This window comes from Propithecus coquereli, unplaced genomic scaffold (assembly GCF_000956105.1).
Source record: "Propithecus coquereli isolate 6110/MARCELLA unplaced genomic scaffold, Pcoq_1.0 Scaffold180, whole genome shotgun sequence".
Lineage (NCBI taxonomy): Eukaryota > Metazoa > Chordata > Mammalia > Primates > Indriidae > Propithecus > Propithecus coquereli.
Genome location: NW_012142746.1, coordinates 179,020 through 199,694, shown reverse-complemented (window position 1 = coordinate 199,694; position 20,675 = coordinate 179,020). Strand labels below are relative to the sequence as shown.

Here is a 20,675-nt window from a genome sequence, read left to right as displayed (position 1 = left end):
GTGCAAATGTGCTTTGGAGACTATTTAATGACTAAGAAAAATTTATCTCTATGTTACATAAATTGAGAAAACAATTCTAGGTAAAGTGCTCTTTTATAATAATGAGACATGGTCCAATTTGCAGAAAGAACACAGACCCTCAATGTTTAAGTGAAATGTGTGCTGGACATCCCTTGTAACCCAGTGCAGGCACACGTGCATTGCATGGATATTTCTGCCCATTGTTTTATTTGTTCAATAACATTATTCATATCTCTAATGACGTTATTCACATCTCATTAATTGAATGTAAAACAAATGGGTCAATAATCGGTGTATCTCAAAGAATATTATTTTCTGCTTTTATCTCATACTAAAATAAATTTCATATTAATGCTTTGTAAAGACACGTGAGTGAGATTTTATTTAGAGATGCCAAGACTTCGTCAGTTCACAGTGCCCTTAATGTCTCAGTAATTTTTTTCACAGTACTCAAGGCCAAAAGAAATACTAACAGTTCTGTTTAATTAATAATTAGGTCCAACAACTTAATAAGTATTTATGTCCTAACAGTCCAGTAATTGTTTGAAAACATAATTACATATATTGAAAGAAAAAAATAATACTTCTTTCTTAAATAACTACAGTTACAAATCGAATGTGTGTACCTGTTGGGCACTGTACAGCTTTTCAAATCTCAGAAGTAGGCTGGGTACTTCCACCCTTGTTTTCTGTTCCACATTGATTTTTGCATGGTCCTCCCCCGTTCCCCAACTTTTTTGTTTTGAGCTACTTTTAGACTTATAGAAAAGTTGCAAAAAACATACAGGGAGTTTCCATATATCTCTCATTCTGCTTCTCTTAATGTTAAAATCTTACATGATTAATTATAGTGTAATTATCAGAACAAGAAATTAATGTTAGTACAATGTCATTAACTAAACCAAATGCCTATTTGAATTTTACCAGTTTTTCTACTGGTGTCCTTTTTCTGTTCCAAGATCCTACATTGTATTTGGTTGCTCTTTCTCCTTAGCCTCCTGCAGTCTGTAACGGGTTCTCAGTTGTTCCTTGTCTCTTATAACCTTGATACCTTTGAAAACTATTGATTACTTACTTGGTGTATATCCCTCAATTTGAGTTTGTCTTGTGTTTTCATGTGCTTAGATTTAGGCTATGCATTTTGGGCAAGAGTACCACAAAAATGATGTTGTGTCCTTCTCAGAATGTAATATCATGTGGTTCATGATATCAGTAACGTCTTATGACTGATGATGATGACTTTAATCACTTGGTTAAGGTAGTATGATACATTTCTCCACTGTAAAATCAGTATCTTTTCCTGTGGTGTTAGCAAATATAATATCTTGAGGAGCTTCACAAACCCTGTTTTTTTCTCAAACTTTAACCCATTGATTTTAGTACATATCACATACTAAATCTTGTCTATAACAGCTTTTATTGTGGAATTCTGCTGTAAGGAAAAACTGTTTCTTCTCTCTCTTTAATCAGTTATTCATATTAGTATAGATTCATGGATATCTATTCTATAGGTTACAATCCAATATTACTGTTATTTATTGTTCAAATTGTTTCATATTTAGCCATTAGGAGTTCCTCAGTTTGGTCCCTGAATTATTTCGACAAGCCCATATCTTTTTTGAGTACTTCCCAAGTGCCAGTAACCCACTTTGCAAAGATATAATCACATCTCAAGGAAGGTAGCATGATCTAATGGTGAAACTCAACTACTTCAAACTAGTAGTTTGTGCAGTTTGATAGACATGCCTGTTTCCCATGAAATTTAAGAAGGCCCTTGGTGCCCCTGTGAATTCAGTGCAATGCCCTATTACCTCATGCAGTTTGAGATACGCCAGCTTACATTTGTTTCTGAGGTTTCATTTAACAGTTCTAGTTTATATTTATAAGTGAGTTTGAGCAGGTGTTTTTCTCTTTGATTAAGACAGGTATTAGTAAAAGCATAGCTCATAGGAAATTTCTAAAAGAAAATCCCTATTTATATTAATATACTTCCAAAGTAATCTCATGGTTTACATTAAGATCCAGTGTTTTAGGTTACATGATTTTTAGTATTTGTTTTTAAGATCTAAATTTCTCTTCATTTAAAAATATTAAAAAGAAATACTTTTTAGTATTTCTATACTAAGGAATAGGAACTATACAATGATATTGCATGGAGGTGCATTTAGTAGTCATAGTACTTTAAATATGTAGTAGTTTATTTATAATTTATTTATAAATGAAAATTTTTGAGATTAATATTCTTGTCCTATTTCAATGTAGAATTGGTGGATCCAAATATTTTTATCCAACCTATCACAGAAGAACGTGCTTCTAGGACTTTGTATCGCATTGAACTTCTAAGGAAAGTACGGGAACAAGCCCTCCGACATCCACAGTTGTTCGAACGCTTGAAGCTTTGTCATCCAAATCCAGACTTACCAGTCTGGTGGGAATGTGGCCCTCATGATAGGGATTTGCTTATTGGTGCTGCCAAACACGGGGTGAGCCGAACAGACTATCACATTCTTCGTGATCCTGAACTCTCATTTATGGCAGCTCAAAGGAACTACAGTCAAAGTAAGATGGCTCATTCAAGGACTTCTACCCCACTTTTACAGCAATATCAAGTAGCACTTTCTGCTTCTCCTCTTACCTCTCTACCTAGGCTCCTTGATGCTAAAGGTATTATTCTAGAGGATATAAAAGTTAAAAGTGAAAACCTTAAAGAGGAGCCTCAGTCTTCTGAAGAAGAATCTATGTCTTCTGTGGAAACCAGGACACTAATAAAGTCTGAGCCTGTAAGTCCAAAGAATGGTGTTTTACCACAGGCTACTGGAGACCAGAAATCTGGTGGAAAAGGTGAAACAGACAGACGCATGGTTGCAGCCAGAACAGAACCCCTAACTCCAAACCCAGCGTCTAAGAAACAGAGAGTCCACAAAAGAGGATCAGAATCTAGTTCTGATTCTGACTCAGAATCTGAGAGATCATCCTGTTCTTCCAGATCATCTTCTTCCTCGTCGTCCTCCTCTTCTTGTTCCCATTCCCGATCAGGCTCTAGTTCTTCTTCATCCTCATCTTGTTCTTCAGCATCTTCTTCATCCTCATCCTCCTCTTCCTCCTCCTCATCATCCTCCTCATCTTCATCAGAAGAAAGTGACAGTGAAGAAGAAGAAGTCCAAAAGCGAGGTATATGCATAAAGTAATTTTGCTTTTTAAGACAACTTTTCAAGTAAAAATGAAAAGAACTTGATTCAGATAACTTAAACATGTTTAAAATTGTTAGCTTAAGTTCTGTGTGTACAGATTTTCTTAGGAAAGCACTAAGGAAGGAAACTAGAATTACTGGTACACACTCCCTTTTCAGTATTCAAGATATTACAAAATAGATTAATCAGACAGTTGAACTAGAAATTTTACACAATAGCTTTATTTCTTTATGATTGATTGCCTTAAGGTTAATATTATATTTTCCGCAGGAACAGGTTGACCAGTAAACAAATAAAAGATAATAATATATAGCGGTCACCAAGAATCTTAAACAGCCCAACAAGAATATCATAGATAGGCCATTTGTCAGCAATAACAAATGTTTGTCAGCAGAGTAGTGTTAGGTGGCCCCCTTCTGCAGCTGTTCTTGCAGTGGTCCAGCAAGCAGTTCAGCTGTCGGAAAATGAGTCAACATCAAGTATGTGTAGGAGCCACTCAGGCGTGCAGTGGCTCGTGCCCCACAGGAACCAGAATCTCTTATAACTTTCAGGGTTGCCATAAGGAACATGCCCAGTTCTAAGAGTCACCAGAGTCACCTCATTTAGAAAATTATAGTATCCCCATCATGTATTTGTAGTCTTCCCAGTCCAGGTGAAGTCTACCAATCAAGAGTCATTTTAAAAATAATGGGTGCTTCCTAGCACTCTGGGAGGCCAAGGCGGGCGGATTGTTTGAGCTCAGGAGTTTGAAACCAGCCTGAGCAAGAGCAAGACCCCGTCTCTACTAAAAATAGAAAGAAATTAATTGGACAACTAAAAATATATAGAAAAAATTAGCCGGGCATGGTGGCGCATGCCTGTAATCCCAGCTACTCGGGAGGGTGAGGCAGGAGGATTGCTTGAGCCCAGGAGTTTGAGGTTGCTGTGAGCTAGGCTGACGCCACGACACTCTAGCCCGGGCAACAGAGTGGGACTCTGTCTCAAAAAAAAATAATAATAAAATAATGGGTGCTTTATTGTATTCTCAGTGAGTTTTTTCCCTTTTTTGACCATTTGGTTTTACTGCTAACTTTTTCATTTTCAGATATTTCTGAATACTTGAATAAGATTTTTAAAGTATACATAGAGTTGTTTTATGTAGTCTTTTTAAAGTGGTTATAATTGTTCTTAGCAGAAGGTACCCCCCACGTGAAAGCCTATGACGAAGAAAGCGTTGCGTCCCTGAGCACCACCCAGGACGAGACTCAGGATAGTTTTCAGATGAACAACGGGACACCAGAGTCCGCTTGTATCTTACAAGGCGGATACATGCTGGCAGCCTCGTATTGGCCAAAGGTAAAGGAGTAATTTCTTGTTGAGATAGGTCATTTTTCAGTACTTTTCTATGTCACTTTAATGGTAGATATTCTTATTATATAGAAAAATAGGCCAGTGTAAAATGTAGGATGACATTTGGTGTTGTTAACATCAAAAGTATAAATTATTATTATCAAGTAAATTAGTTCTACTTAAATGTGTATGCTTCTCAACATAACCTTAAAATGTTTAGAATGAGAGAGAACTGTTATATTCCAGTTAATATTAAAGTGCCTGCTTATGAAATAGGTGCTTTCAACTGAGTCTCCTTGAAGAAATTTACTGTAGCCAGTGGTGACCTGGGGAAAAAATTCATTCAGTGGCAGAAGCTAAGATTGGATTAATACAGTTTTTCTATTATGCGACTAGGCTAGTGCAGGAATATTTAACCTTTAGGAATGAGGTTGGGAAATGGGGAAATGGAGGATACTCTTTTATATACTTCTAAGTTGTTTGAGATTTTTATAAGGAACTGTATTTTGTAATTATAAAAAGAATAGAAAACTATCTTTATGGTATAATATTTTTGAATTTCATCGAAGGGAATTTGTAGTTGAATAACTTCTTACAGAATTGTAATATGTATGTGAGAATATGTATGCTTGCTACATGCACATATGTTGGGGTGTAAACTCTTGATGGAGGGTTAAATCCATCAAGGTTCTTGGGCTGTTTGATCTCCAAAGGTCTGGCCTACTTATTAAAATTATACTTGGATGTTGCACGCTTTTCCAGGATCGTGTGATGATCAATCGGTTGGACAGTATTTGTCAAACAGTTCTGAAAGGAAAGTGGCCTTCAGCTAGAAGAAGTTACGATGCTAACACAGTGGCTTCTTTCTATACCACAAAACTGCTGGACAGTCCTGGAGCAGCTACAGAATACAGTGAGCCCAGTGTACCCACTCCCCCAGGTGCCAGTGTTAAAGAAGAGCATGATCAGTCGACACAGATGTCAAAGGTGAAGAAGCATGTACGAGAAAAGGAGTTTACAGTGAAAATCAAAGACGTATGTGTATTTTTATTGCCCTAGGGCCTGATTGCGATTGCGGTGTGCAGCATGCTTTTCCTGCAAATGGCTGCCTGCTCTTACTCTTCTTCCTTCACGTACTTGTTTCCTGGTATTTGGATTGTTTTCTTTCTGATATCCAGGTTATTAAACTTGAATATTCTACTAGAGGGACCATCATTAAATATTTTTCTCTCCTTATGCTTCTGAAATAGTTCTTCTGATCAAGATGTTTTCTTAAACAGTGTGACAATTTCTAACTACTTGGTTCTTTTATATAATGTTTAAATGGTATGTCAGTATACTTTATGTTTTAAACATTTAGCATGTCCTATTATCAATAATGTTTAATTTTTTAAATTATTTTTGAAGCTTAATTGATTATTCACGGTCTAAAATATGGGTATTGTCCTCCAAAATGTCACATGCATAATGTACATAGAGATGTATGTCTAAATCTGAAAATGTTACAATGTACTTGTCATATGAAAAACTTTGTTTTGCTCAGAAAAGTGTATAGAGTACCTGTATTTTTTCATCTAAGATAGAAAATTTAGTATTCATTATTGAAATGGATTAAAATGTTTTATTCAGTCGAATTATGAATGAGAAGAGAATTTCATTAATGTATGAAGGGTTTTACTTCATTTTTTTCTAAGTAAAATAATTCTTTTAATATCCTGCAATAAGATTTTTGTTAACAGCTTCTGTCTTAATAATGGTATTTGTTTAACAGGAAGGTGGTTTGAAGTTGACCTTTCAAAAGCAAGGGCCTGCTCAGAAAAGACCATTGGATAGTGAAGATGGTGCCATGGGGCAGCAGCAATACCTCACTCGACTTCGGGAGCTTCAAAGTGCGTCCGAGTCCAGCCTCGCCAATTTTCCAAAATCTATGCCAGTATCAGGTGAATATGCAAATAATAACTGTCTTACTACGAAATATTCCCTGTCATTTCTAAATCTTTTATAAACTCTTGTAGTAAAAATTCATTTTTCCTTTAATGTCGGGACCTCTCTTAAGTCTGTAAAATAATCAATGTAATTTTAAATCTTAATAAGTATTTATTGGAACTTTTAATGTAACATTTTAAAGCACAGAGGGAAGTTAGTTTTGGGGGCTTGAATAGTGTGGAAGCATCATTTTATCAAGTTGCTCTATACAGATGAAAGCTCAAACAGAATTTCAGTAGGAAAGTATATTATGAATTTTAAAACAAAAAGTTAAATCACTGGCCAGGCACTGTGGCTCATGCCTGTAATCCCGGCACTTTGGGAAGCTGAGATGGGAAGACTGCTTGAAGCCAGGTGTTTAGGACCAGCCCAGGAAACATAGCGAGACCCTATCTCTACAAAAAATGTAAAAATTAGCTAGGCATGGTGGCACGCACCTGTATTCCCAGCTACTCAGGAGGCTGAGGTGGGAGGATCGCTTGAGCCTGGGAATCAAAAGTTGCAGTGGGATGTGACCAAGCCACTGCACTCCAGCCTGGGTGACAGAGCAAACCCCTGTCTCAAAAAATAAATAAATCACAAATTAATGGTGATAGGTAGAAGTAATTAAAATGAGAAGTTTTAGAAAGACTTAGAGATTGTATAGTCCATGCATCTACAGGATACAGAAATTATTTATGACTTGATCCCTAAAAAGAAGTGATCTTTCATCTTCGTGCATGAACTTACATCTTCGTACTTGCATGAACAACGTTCTTACTGCCATAAACAATCCTTCTTATTGTTGGACAGCTCTAATTGTCAGAAAATACCTTCTTATTTGAAAGTAAAGTTTGCCTGCTATAGGTTCTTCTCAATGGTTGAAGTTCTGTCTTTAACAGCAGCACGTGATTAACTTGGTCCTATGTCTACATGATACATCTTAACATTTTGAAAGCAATCATTAGATCTCCCCTTCAGACTATCTCTATTTCTTCTAAGCTTTTGATAATTTCAATCAGCTAATATTTATTAAATACCTTATTGGTGCCATGTATTATGTGCTCTGTAGGCATTGAGGAATACATTAGACATTGCTTTTGTTTTATCTTGGCCTAATTGTATTTTTATTTGTCTACATCTTTCTTTAAGTATGATGTCAAGAATTGAGAATGATACTCAAGATCATCTGAGTCTTAATGTGTAGAACACAGCATACTAATTCCCAAAAATGCTTGTCAATTAAAGCAGACGAATGACTTGAATTTCTATTATACCTTCCTTATGCATAAGGATAAGGACTCTATTTCACTACTCTATTAAGTCTGGTTGCAATACAATACTTGGAAACATTTCAAAACTCGTGTGCATGTACACAGCGTATGGAATTCCTACAATTTGGGAAAATAATGCTATATTATAAGTGGTGTCTTCAATTGATCACTATTTCCAAATGCTGCTATTACCACTTTTAATTACAAATTTAGTTCAGCTTCATCAGCATCTCTTTGATCTTTTGTGCATCCATTAACCATTCAGTATAATTTTCCAATTACTAGACTTTCAGACATGTATGAAATGCAGTTCAAATATGAATCAACTATACTGCTTTACTAAAGCATAAATCCCCTAAGCTATGCTTTATAATTATAGTTTTATTATTAAGGAGCTCTTTCTCTTCACCAGAAAATGGGAACAGACAGGGAAGATAAGCTGTGGGCTCTTTTTCCCAACCTAAGTGGCACTTAATAATAATAATCCTACTACTCTTACTCTTAGAACTCCACTGTAAAGTGAGATTGATACTTCTATCATCTGAACATTTTGTTGCTATTACAGCTGAAGATTGTACACCCTTCGCCTATAAGTAATTCTTTGGTAAATAATACTGTTTTAAGTAATTTCAGTAGCAATTGTAACACAAATTCTGCAACTATACAAAATATTTAAAATCTCAAATATTCATATTAGATAGCATTATTATCTAAGCATTTTATCTTCTCCATCTTAATTACCGCAAATATGAAATCTGGATCTGTCTTCATACATGACTTTTGGGAAATCCGTTAACATTTTTGAGCCTTACTTTTCTTGTTTGTGAAATCAGGGGTGTGGGGAAAGAGAGAGGTGACATTGCTGGGTAGATTAAATAAAATAACATATATAAAGTGGCTCATAAAGTGCTTGGCACGCACGGAGTTAGATGCTAAACAGATGTTAAAATTAGGTACTCACAGATTGTAGAATTGGATACTTAACAGATACTGTTATTGAAATCGTTCATTTTCCTAAAGTTACACCTTTTTTATTCTTGTATAATTACCGCCTGAATTTTATCTGAAAGCCTTGAGTAAAGATACCAGGTGTAATGTAATTTACTAATGAATGAGAGTGAAATAGCATAGATTATAACAAGAGGACAAAACTGAAGACCCATTCCAGAAACTACCTGGAATAGTGGATAAAGAATGGCAGAGCCAAGCAACGTGGGGTTGAACTGTCATTTTCTAGCTGTTGTAACATTTAGCAAGTGCCTTAATGTTTCTGAACTCATTTGTAAAATGGGCTTAATAATACATCTATGTTTTTGTTCTGTTTTTGATGATTTGAGGTAGCATTTGTAAAACTTAGTCCAGTATCTAGCACTTAGTAGGTATTCAAGAGAAGCTATTTTTAAGGTTATTATAGTTACATCTAAGATAATGACAATACAGACTTGATAAAGTAAAGTTAAATTTTTCATTTTGGATTCTGGCCTAAAATGAATTGGTAATGCTTATTACAGTCACCCTCAGAAATAAGTCAGGTTAGTGTATAATTAAAGCAAAGAATTGGCCAAATAGGATATGTTTGTAAATGTACGCTTTGGACCGGGCATGGTGGCTCATGCCTGTAATCCCAGCTATTGCGGAGGCAGGAGGATCACGTGAGGCCCAGGGTTTGAAACCAGCCTGGGCAACATAGCGAGAGTTCATATCTAAAATTTAAAAAAATGGGCAGGCGCGGTGGCTCACGCCTGTAATCCTAGCTCTCTGGGAGGCCGAGGCAGGCAGATTGTTTGAGCTCAGGAGTTCGAAACCAGCCTGAGCAAGAGCGAGACCCCGTCTCTACTAAAATTAGAAAGAAATTAATCGGACAACTAAAAATACATAGAAAAAATTAGCCGGGCATGGTGGCTCATGCCTGTAGTCCCAGCTACTCAGGAGGCTGAGGCAGAAGGATTGCTTGAGCCCAGGAGTTTGAGGTTGCTGTGAGCTAGGATGACGCCACGGCACTCTAACCCAGGCAACACGGTGAGACTCTGTCTCAAAAAAAGAAAAAAATAAAAAATAAATAAAATTTAAAAATGTACACTTCAGTAAGAATTCCATAGATAATTATATTAAATACTTCCCTTTTTTTAGATAGCACAGAGATGGCATTAAAGGGAAAGTAAAAGAAATGTAAGACACTGTCTGCCTTTCAGATGCTTGGTAGACTAGACTTACACATTAAAATATTAGTTAATACATTAAAAAGATAATATATTTTGCTACACGGAACATTATAGTTAACAAATGTTAGAAAAGAGGAAAGTCACTACTGTCTAGACACTTAGCCAAAGTCCTGTGGAAGAGATGTAATTGAATTTGATAAGGATTTGATAGGAGGAAGATTAAATAGTTGCCTTTCTGGAAAATCGGGTTGGTCTCAGGGCTGGAAGGTAGGCAAGGAAGAGCATGAACTAGAGACTAGGTGTCAGGAAAATTGTATTGTTTTGTGGTAAGACTGACCTAGCTCGTATGTAAATTTTTGCTGGAGAGAAAGCGTGTTGAAGATCAGATCTTGCTTAGAATCTAAGTTAGGAAAAGCATCAAAAACAGATCTAGGGCAGGGTTGAGGGTTAGCGATCATGTAAGAATAGAGCTGATGCAAGGCAGTTCGTTCATATCTGGAATAGGAAGCCATGAGAAGTTCTTATGAAAAGGAATGGTGCTTTTTAAAGTGGTGTTTTAGGAAAGTTATTGTTATTATAGCTAAAATGTGCTGTAGCAGCGATTACCAACTTTTTTGGCACCAAGGACCAGTTTCCTGGAAGACAGTTTTTCCAGTGGGGCTGGGGGTGGTTTGGAGATGATTCAAGCACTTTACGTTTACTGTGCACTTTATTTCTATTATTATTGCATTGTAATACATAATGAAATAATTATACAACTCACCATATGGCAGAATCAGTGGGAGCCCTGAGCTTGTTTTCCTGCAACTAGTCCTATCGGGGGGTGATGGGAGACAGCGACACCTGAAGTGTGTTGCTTATGTCCAGTCCACTCTGTAACCTCCTTTGGTTGCTGTCACAGCAGAAACCCTGCTTCACAAAGACAGGATGCTGGAAATGGAAGCAGGTTTTTCAGTGCTTTTGTGGCAATCTCAGGATATTCTTCCTTGACTTTAATCCAGAACGTATGGAGATCTGAAGTTGTCTCCAACATACTTTTAAGGTCACCGTCATTTGTGATCTCAAGCAGTTGATCCTCTTCTAGCAGGGACAAAGTTGATTCACTTGGCTTATTCACAAATGGGTTGCAGATCCGTTCCTTCCCAGTTCAGGGGCCTTTGTGATAGTGAAGTAATGCTCAAACTCTTTTAAAAGGTGAGATCGGTGATCGTGTACCAGCTGGGAGAAAGAAAGCCCTGGCTCAGCCTCTTTCAGAATCTCTAATGTTGGAAACATGTCAAAAATCCCAATGTTCACTTGTCACCCCCATAATTCCAGTTTGACTTTGAATGCAGCCACTTTATCTGCCGATTTGAACACAGTTGTCATTCTCCCCTGAAGTGACAGATTGAGTTTGTTGAGCAGGTTGAATATGTCACACAAGTAAGCAAGTTTTGCAACCCATTCTGTGTCACTGAAATGTGCTGCCAGTGGTGACTGTTTTTCTAAAAGAAATCTCTGGAGTGGCTCTCGTAACTCAAAAACTCTGGCCAGTGACCTACCTTTAGAAAGCCATCTCGCTTCTGTGTGTAAGAGTAGATGTGTGTGTTCTGTGTCCAGCTCCTCAGGGAGCTATGTGAACAGACATAAATTAAGGGCATGTACTTCAATGTAGCTGATAATGTGAATCACATCCTGCAAAACGTTGTTTAGTTCAGGTGACATTTTTCGGCTAGCCTGCATTTCTCTATGGATGGTACAGTGCGTAGACTCACATTCAGAAGCGACCTCCTTGACCCAAGTAGTGAAACCAGAAAGCCGTCCAGTCATGGTAGCGGCTCCATCTGCGCATATATCGACACAAAAGGACCCATTCAGTTTTCCTGACACGTAATCATTCAAAGACCTGAATAGTTCTGCAGGTGTGGTACTGGTTGGCAACAAAAGTGCACATACCCTCACGCACATCCTCCTGAAAAATATATTGCACAAAAACAAGCTTTGTGGCCTTGTCAACAGTGGTAGACTCATCTGCCTGTATTGTGTACCAGGGTGACTCATTAATCCTCTCTAACAACTGTGCCTCGGTATCCTCTATTTCATGAAGTTATGGTGCTGGCCGAAAGGGGAACACATGCCACCTTTAAATTGTACCCTTTCCTAAAAGTTCACGGCCAATGTCCTTAGCAGCAGGCAGGATCAACTCTTCACCAACAGTAAACGGCTTCTTAGCTTTAGCAATGCGGTTGGCCACTGAGAATGATGCTCTCAGTGCAGACATATTTGATGAAGTGGTGGCCTTCAGTAATTGCTTCTGTTCTTCATGTTCATGTTTTTGTCTTTCGAAAAACTCCCAAGGCTTTTCTTTTAATGCAGGGTGCTTGGTCTCCATGTGGTAAAGCAGTTTTAAAGTTTTCATGGCTTTGTTGGATAGCCGGTCGCCACATATACAAAGTGGGCTTGGAGAATGTGAATTACCTGTTGCAATTAACCCGTAATTTAAGTAGGATTCTTGATATTTTCTTTTAAATGTAGCTTTCATTTAACAAAATCTTCTGTAAGCAGAAGTCTTAAAGTCTTCTGCTGTCTCATCATTGGGTCAAAGAAGCTCTCCAGCAACATTTGTTTTTTACTCATTTTTGCTAGGGTTAGCTTATGGGCTCACCAAAACTGTGACTGAGACAAGTGTGCAGTGTGGGAAAAAGGTGCAGACGGAAGTGGTAAATAAAATAATGGGCGGGCCACACACAGACTAAATAAGTGTCGGATTCTGACTTAAAGCCTGCCACCAGATGCAGCTTGTCACTGGCCACTCACTGATAGGGTTTTGATGTGAGTCTGCAAGCAATTGATTTGTTATGGTCTCTGTGCAGTCAAACCTCTCTGCTAATGATAATCTGTATTTGCTGCCATTCCCCAGCGCTAGCATCACTGCCTCAGCTCCCCCTCAGATCATCAGGCATCAGATTCTCATAAGGAGCCGCAACCCAGATCCCTTGCATGTTTAGGGTTGGCGTTCCTGTGATAATCTAATGCTGCTGACGATCTGACGGAAGGTGGAGCTCAGCCAGTGATGGGAGTGATGGGGAGCAGCTGTAAATACAGGTGAAGCTTCACTCACTTGCCCACCGCTCACCTCCTGTGCTCACCTCCTGTGTGGCCTGGTTCCTAACAGGCCACAGACCAGTACCAGTCTGTGACCCAAGGGTTGGGTCCGCAGATTTAAAGTATACAGAAGGATGTACATATATTATATGCAAATACTATACCATTTTATAGAAAGGACTTAAGCATCTTTGGATTTTGGTATCCGTGGGGTTCCTGGAACCAATCCCCTGTGCATAGCAACAAACAACTGTATAGTGTTCAGATTTATATATCAACATGAATAAAAGTTTAAAATGTGCATGGAACTGAAAAATACCTAATTCAGGATAGTACTAACCACAGAGAAGAAGAAAGTAGAATAGAGGATAGGGGTACACAGTGACTTTCAGGTATATCTTTTTTCTCCTAGTGGTTTCTTTTCCATTTATTTTTCTTTGACGTGTGCGGGTTTGTTTTTTTTTTTAATTTTTTTTATAACTTTTTGTTTTGAGATAATTATAGATTCACAGGAAGATACAAAAAATATACAGGAAAGTCCCATGTGCCCCCTACCCCAACCACCTGCCTCCACCAGCATCTCATACAACCACAGTATAATATCAAAAAATATCTGTGATATTTTGTTAATCTGATTATAATAAAATTCATTATATGAATATAATAAAATCTTCTCTTTTTCCATAGTGTTATGTCCCATTCCTGTAGTACTTTCATATATGCAAAAATGGTTTTTAATTATTGTAATTAGTTTTTCCTTACCATGTGTATTAAAACAATCTTTTGAAACTAAGATGTGAGTAAGGTAAATGACTTCCACATGGTTACACAGCCAGCCAAAGGACAACACCTTACTCAGGTATAAACAGGACTTGCTCAATAAATTCTCCTTGAATGATTGAAGATGAGTCCCTCATTACAAGCACGTATAACAAGAATCTCACCCTTAATAATATTTTCTTCTAATAAAAGAATTCAAGATTATGTACTCTTTGAGGAAAGGAACAGTGTCTTATCTGTCTTTGAACCATCATACTGCCTAGTACATAGGTACTTAAAAAATATTTATTTATCAGGAAGAAGGATGAATGTGTGGAGCTGTTTCATTCATACTTCCTATAAACATTTTTATTGAATGCCTACAGACATGTGAAGGGTGTTTTTGACAACTAAAAAGTTATTGGTAACCTTAAGGAAAATACCTTAAATAGGCCGGGGCAGGAATGGACTATGGGAAATTGAGAAATGAGTTGCTTGTGAAAAAAAGGAACATAGTAGAGAACAATCTTTCAAAATGTGGGGGTTATATTGGCCGGGCGCGGTGGCTCACGCCTGTAATCCTAGCACTCTGGGAGGCCGAGACGGGCGGATTGTTTGAGCTGAGGAGTTCGAATCCAGCCTGAGCAAGAGCGAGACCCCGTCTCTACCAAAAATAGAAAATAAATTAATCGGCCAACTAAAAATATACAGAAAAAATAAGCCGGGCATGGTGGCGCATGCCTGTAGTCCCAGCTACTCGGGAGGCTGAGGCAGAAGGATTGCTTGAGCCCAGGAGTGTGAGGTTGCTGTGAGCTAGGCTGACGCCATGGCACTCACTCTAGCCCGGGGAAAGAGTGAGACTCTGTCTCAAAAAAAAAAAAAAATGTGGGGGTTATAAAAAGGTCAATGAGGTTTTTTTAGGTTTTCATTGGGACAGAGCTCTGTCACCTGGGCTGCAGTGCAGTGGCATCATCATAGGTCACAGCAACCTGAAACTCCTGGGTGCAAGTGATCCTCCTGCCTCAGCCTCCCAAGTAGCTGGGACTACAGGCCCGCCACCACCACATCTGACTAATTTTTTCTATTTTTTAATAGAGATGGGGTCCAGCTCTTGCTCAGGCTGGTCTCAAACTCCTGACCTCAAATGATCCTCCTATCTCATACCCTCAGAATGCTAGGATTACAGATGTGAGCCACCATGCCCAGCCGAAGTTTATTTTTTGTTTGAGTTAGGCCGTATCTTTACATTTGGAAGAAGAATCTAATGTAGAAAAAAGATACTTTGGCACAAGAAAAGCAGAGATAAATATTAAAAGCAAGCTTTTAGAAAATGTAGGAATTAATGGGTTCAAAGAAGGGGGAAAGGTTTGTCTTGGACCAGAGAGATTCATGCTTTTTCCTCTAAAAGATGAAGGAAAAGAAGGTGTGTGAATATCATGGGAAAGAAATTTAGAAGACAAGTCAAAAGTTGAAAGAGGCCTAGATTACAGTTCTTCAAGTTTTTAAATGAGAGGTGGGGGCGATGTTTTTAATTTGAGAATTGCTTGATTAAACATATATAAAATAAGAACTAGATTTACATCACTGTTTTTGCATTTTAATTTGATAGGTACTTCCGTTCAATCAACCCTTGGTGCCAATGGGGTGATACTAGACAACCAGCCTATAGTCAAAAAAAGGCGAGGAAGGAGGAAGAATGTAGAAGGTGTTGACATCCTCTTTTTTAACAAAAATAAACCACCTAATCATGTAAGTAAAGCAGTATTTAAAAACTACTGATCCTTGGGTCCAAAATTCAGTCCTAGTAAATACACATATTGCTCTTTGTGAATGTTTAGTATTGATAGAATAAAAATAACAAGGAAATTAGAAGTGTATGGTTTTCTGTTGTATCTCAGCAGATTCCAACACTGGCCAAGATTCATGAAAATTTTAAGTTTAAAAGATTTAGCAGAATTTTAAGCAACAATTTCTTTTTTTCTCTTCAAAAAGAATTGTTCCATTGAACCAAAATTAGAATGATAAAGCATGGAAATAAAAATTTCATTTGGTGTTTTTCTACAGGTTACTTTAGGCTTAACCACCTCGCAGATTTCCACAGGGATAAATCCAGCACTATCCTACACTCAACCTCAAGGAATTCCTGATACCGAAAGTCCAGTTCCAGTTATTAATCTTAAAGATGGGACAAGACTTGCAGGAGATGACGCACCGAAGAGAAAGGATTTGGAAAAATGGCTTAAGGAGCACCCAGGTTATGTGGAAGATTTAGGAGCTTTTATTCCTGTAGGTGATACCTTAAAAATCTTGGTATATTTTATTTCTATGATTTATCAGACTTACAATGATGAAGCATAAATTCTCATCCCCTTATGCTAAATATGTTTTCTGCTTAAGATTTAGGAAAATTAGAAAAAATAATTACTGTCTTTCCTATGATATCATAGAGTATCATTTTCCATTTTTTCATTGTCCATTCAACAACTATTTAATAATAAAAATCACTCTGATATAGAGTACTATGTTAGACTCAAAGAAGGTTGCAAAGGTATAAAACTTCTAATCCTTTCTCTCAAGGAATTTATTTGAAAATAATAACGATCATAGTAAGCATTTACTGAAACTTAACTACATGCCTGCCATTATACTTAGCACTTAACATACATTAACACTCACAACAACTTTATTACTTACTAGGATAGCATTGTTATAACTATTTTATAAACAAAGAAATTAAAACACTGAATTTTTAAGTAAATACTCCAAGTCTGCAAAGCAAATAAAATATTAAATCCAGAGTCCAAACTAGTACTGTTAAGCTTTCCTTCAAGCTATAAGAGTACCCCTCCTATGCCTCTCCCAACGCACAAGTTTACACTAATCAAAGATGAGAATCATTGTATTTTATTTGCATTCTCCTTATCCTCTGAAATACTATCTTATGGGCATATGGCTTTTTCACTCATGGAAATCTGTTATTTGATTTTCCAGTACCTTACTATCAGATGCTAATATGAAACTTTGAGTCAGTATCACTTACTTTATAAGGTGTAAAAGAGTAAAAAACATCCCCCGCACAATGAAGTTAGCAGGCCTGTTCTATCTGCCTCCATTATGAAGATTAAATGGGTAACCCAAGTGAAGCTGTCTGCTACCCTATGGGCTTCTTAAGGACTATGTCTTACTGACCTTTGTAGCCCCAGAACTAAGCACATAATTCCTTGTACATAGAATAGTATCCAGCTCCCTGAACACATTTATTGAATCTATGGTTTTAAAATGAAAATCTTTTTCTTTCTTGTTTTTTCTTTTAATTGAGACCGGGTCTCACTCTGTCACCCAGGCTAGAGTGTAGTGGCAAGATCATGGCTCACTGCAGCCTTCAACTCCTAGGCTCACGTAATCCTCCCATCACAGCCTTCTAAGTAGCTGGGACTACAGGCACACAACACCATGCCTGGCTAGTTTTTCTGTTTTTTGTAGAGACGGAGTTTCACTCTTGTTCAGGTTGGTCTCAATTTCCTGGCCTCAAGCAATCCTCCCTCCTTGGCCTCCCAAAGTGCTAGGATTACAGGCGTGAGCCACCACGCCTGGCCAATGAAAATCTTTTGAAAACTAAAAAGTGCTATATAAAGGTAAAGTGATTATTTATTAACAGAAAAAAAATTAATTGCCTTATTTTTTTCATGAAAAGGAAATACAAAACCTCTAGTCCCAGAATGGTCTTTGTATCTGTGATATATTAATATATTTAGGTCCAGTATTTTATACTGCTATTGTTATCACCAGGAAACAACCTGGTAGTCTAAAACAGAGAGCCTGAGTCTTGGCTTTTAGTTGCCCTTCATATTCTTAGATTACTCAAAGGATGCCACAAATTCTCAAGCTTTTATTTAATTCCTTTTGATTAAAAAAGAAAATGGGCAAGGCATGGTGGCTCAGGCCTGTAATCCTAGCACTTTGGGAGGCTGAGGCAGAAGGATCCCTTCAGCTCAGGAGTTGAAGGCTTCAGTGAGCTATGATTGTCACTGCACTCCAGTCTAGGTGACAGCAAGACCTCATCTCAAAAAATAAAATAAAATTTAAAAAATAAATGCCAAGTAATTCTCTTATGAGGGAAGAGGTATTCACTAAATATAATGGGCAGTCACAGAACAAATACTTCAGTTCTAAAATAATGAGAATCATTAGTTTAACACTGTAATTTAACGTGTTAGAAAATAACATTCATTTACCTAGTCAACATTTATTGTATCACTACTATGTACTATTACCATTTTAAGGGATTGAGGATGTAACAGTAAACAATATGAAGTTCTTGCCCTCATGGCACTTATACCGTAGGCTTGGAAGGATTCTCATACCTTTCTCTTTTTAACTGCAAAAGAGTCTTTATTAACTTTTTAAATTTTTATATCCATTCATCATTTTCACTTCAAATAACCTTTTATCATAATGTTTTGTATAACTTTGTTATAAGATTTAAAAACCCTATTTTTAAAGGGCAGTATTTGTGCCATCTACTAAAGAATATATAATTTTTCTGCTTTCCCAATAATATTTTACATTAATGATTTCTTGGATCTCACACTCTATTGTCATATCTCTGGAGCTAAATTATAACATGGTGTAGAATATACTATAATAGAGTTATGTATAAAATGTCATGGGAACAGATGTAAGAACAATTAACACTGCTTAAGCAGAGTAAAATATCTGAGGAAAGAAAGATAGAAAATAGAGCTGACATTTTACTAGTGGATGAAAAAAGAGGGCATTGACCAGGCTAACACAAGAGAAGGATATTCTAGGCATTATAGAAGAATCATGTAGTTAATCATGATTTTCCTAGAAGAAATAAATATTTAAAAAAAAAAGAATTATGAAGAAAGTTAAAAGAGAATATAACTATAAGGCATATTCATAAAATGGAATAAATCTGGCATTCCAGATAATGTGGAGGAATGAGTGGGTAAGAGTAAATCAATAGAAAAGGTGAGCTGGATAGGTTCGGGCTGTGGCAGGATGGTTATGTCATATTGAAGAGTTTCTCGAAATGTTCTGATTGGTTGAAAATAGCTACAAACATCAAGCACTGCTTTCTTAACAGTTGTACAGATTAGTAGCGTGGTTTGTTGGAAAGAGTGTTTGTTTGCCAGTCACAAATTCTTAATCTGGCTCTGCAGTGTGTTAGCTGTATGACCTTGAGGAAGATAACCAATCTGAGCCTTGATTCCCCATTTGTAAATAAGAATAATACCTTTTAGTATTGTGAGGATTACATGGGAAAAGATGACAAAAACACTTAGTGAGATGAAGAGAAGTGAAAGCCACTAGAATAAATTATAAATTGTCACAGCACAGTGAAAGTCTTATACGTGGATAAAGAAAATGTGGTATATACATACCGTGGAATACTCCTCAGCCTTGGAAAGGAATTAAATAATGTCTTTTGCAGCAACTTAGATGGAACTGGAGGCCATTATCCTAAGTGAAATAACCCAGGAGCAAAAATCCAAACACCACATGTTCTCACTTACAAGTGGGAGCTAAACAGTGGGTGTGCATGGTCATCAAAGTGATGTAATGGACACTGGAGACTCAGAAGGGGGAGAGTGGGAGGGGTGCAGGATAAAAAATTACCTACTGGAGAAACTTATCAGAAGAGAAAGAACTATCCAATAAGTAAAGAAACTTGCCAGAAGAGAAAGTAAAGAAATGGCTCCAACATCATTGATAACCCCTTCAGGTATCACTCTAGGAATGTGATGGTCTTTTAAGGAAAAAAACTAACAAAGTCTTGCTCATCAGGAGCCAATGGAAGGACCCTACTCTCATATAGAGCCATCATTGTGATGGCCTTGAAAAATTTTTTAAATGCATAATTTGAAGAAAAGATTTATGCAATACTTCTTATTAAAATATTTAAAGTTTAAATATTTTTTTAAATTTTAATAGATTTAGCAGGTTCAAATGGATTTTTGTTACGTGGATGAATTGTATAGTGGAGAAGTCTAGGCTTTTAGTGTACCTGTCACCTGAGTAGTGTACGTTGTACCCAGTAGGTAATTTTTCATCTTGTACCCCCTTCCACTCTCCCCCTTCTGAGTCTCCAGTGTCCATTATGTCTCTTTGTATGACCATGCACACCCACTGCTTAGCTCCCACTTATAACCAAACACGCGGTGTTTGGTTTTTTGTTCCTGGGTTATTTCACTTAGGATAATGGCCTCCAGTTCCATCCAAGTTGCTGCAAAAGACATTATTTAATTCCTTTCCAAGGCTGAGTAGTATTCCGTGGTGTGTATATACCACATTTTCTTTATCCACTTATCTCAGTCAATGGGCCCTTAGATTGGCTCCACATCTTTGCAATTGTGAATTGCACTGCGATGAACATTTGAGTGCACATGTCCTTTTTATAAAACGACTTCTCCTTTGAGTAAGTCCCCAGTAGTGAGATGTTTGCTGGATTGAATGGTAGATCTACTTTTAGTTCTTTGAGAAATCTCCGTACTGTTTTCCATAGAGGTTGTATTTACATTCCCACCAACAGTGTATAAGCATTCTCTTTTTACTGCATCCTTGCCAACAGCTATTGCTTTTTTACTTTTTAATAATGGCCATTGTGATGGGGTAAAGGGGTATCTCATTATGGTTTTGATTTGCATTTCCCTGATGATTAGTGATACTGAGCATTTTTTCATGATTTTTGGCCATTTTTTCCTCTTCTTTTGAAAAGTATTCGTGTCTTTTGCCCACTTTTTAATAGAGTTGTTTTTTTCTTGATTTGTTTGAGTTCCTTATAGATTCTGGATATGAGTCCTTTGTCAGATATGTAGCTTGTGAATATTTTCTCCCATTCTGTAGGTTGCCTGTTTACTGTTTTG

The 20,675-nt window shown here is 37.2% G+C and overlaps 1 protein-coding gene across 1 annotated transcript in view; it reads left to right on the top strand.

The window, feature by feature from the left end:
- Positions 1–20,675, top strand: part of CHD9 (chromodomain helicase DNA binding protein 9) — a 220,698-nt gene that overhangs the window by 193,455 nt on the left and 6,568 nt on the right. The window contains exons 31-36 of the mRNA XM_012642605.1: positions 2,284–3,192; positions 4,387–4,547; positions 5,304–5,576; positions 6,313–6,481; positions 15,395–15,534; positions 15,850–16,071. Of these exons, the coding sequence (XP_012498059.1) occupies positions 2,284–3,192; positions 4,387–4,547; positions 5,304–5,576; positions 6,313–6,481; positions 15,395–15,534; positions 15,850–16,071 (1,874 nt within the window). The remainder of the gene's footprint in view (positions 1–2,283; positions 3,193–4,386; positions 4,548–5,303; positions 5,577–6,312; positions 6,482–15,394; positions 15,535–15,849; positions 16,072–20,675) is intronic.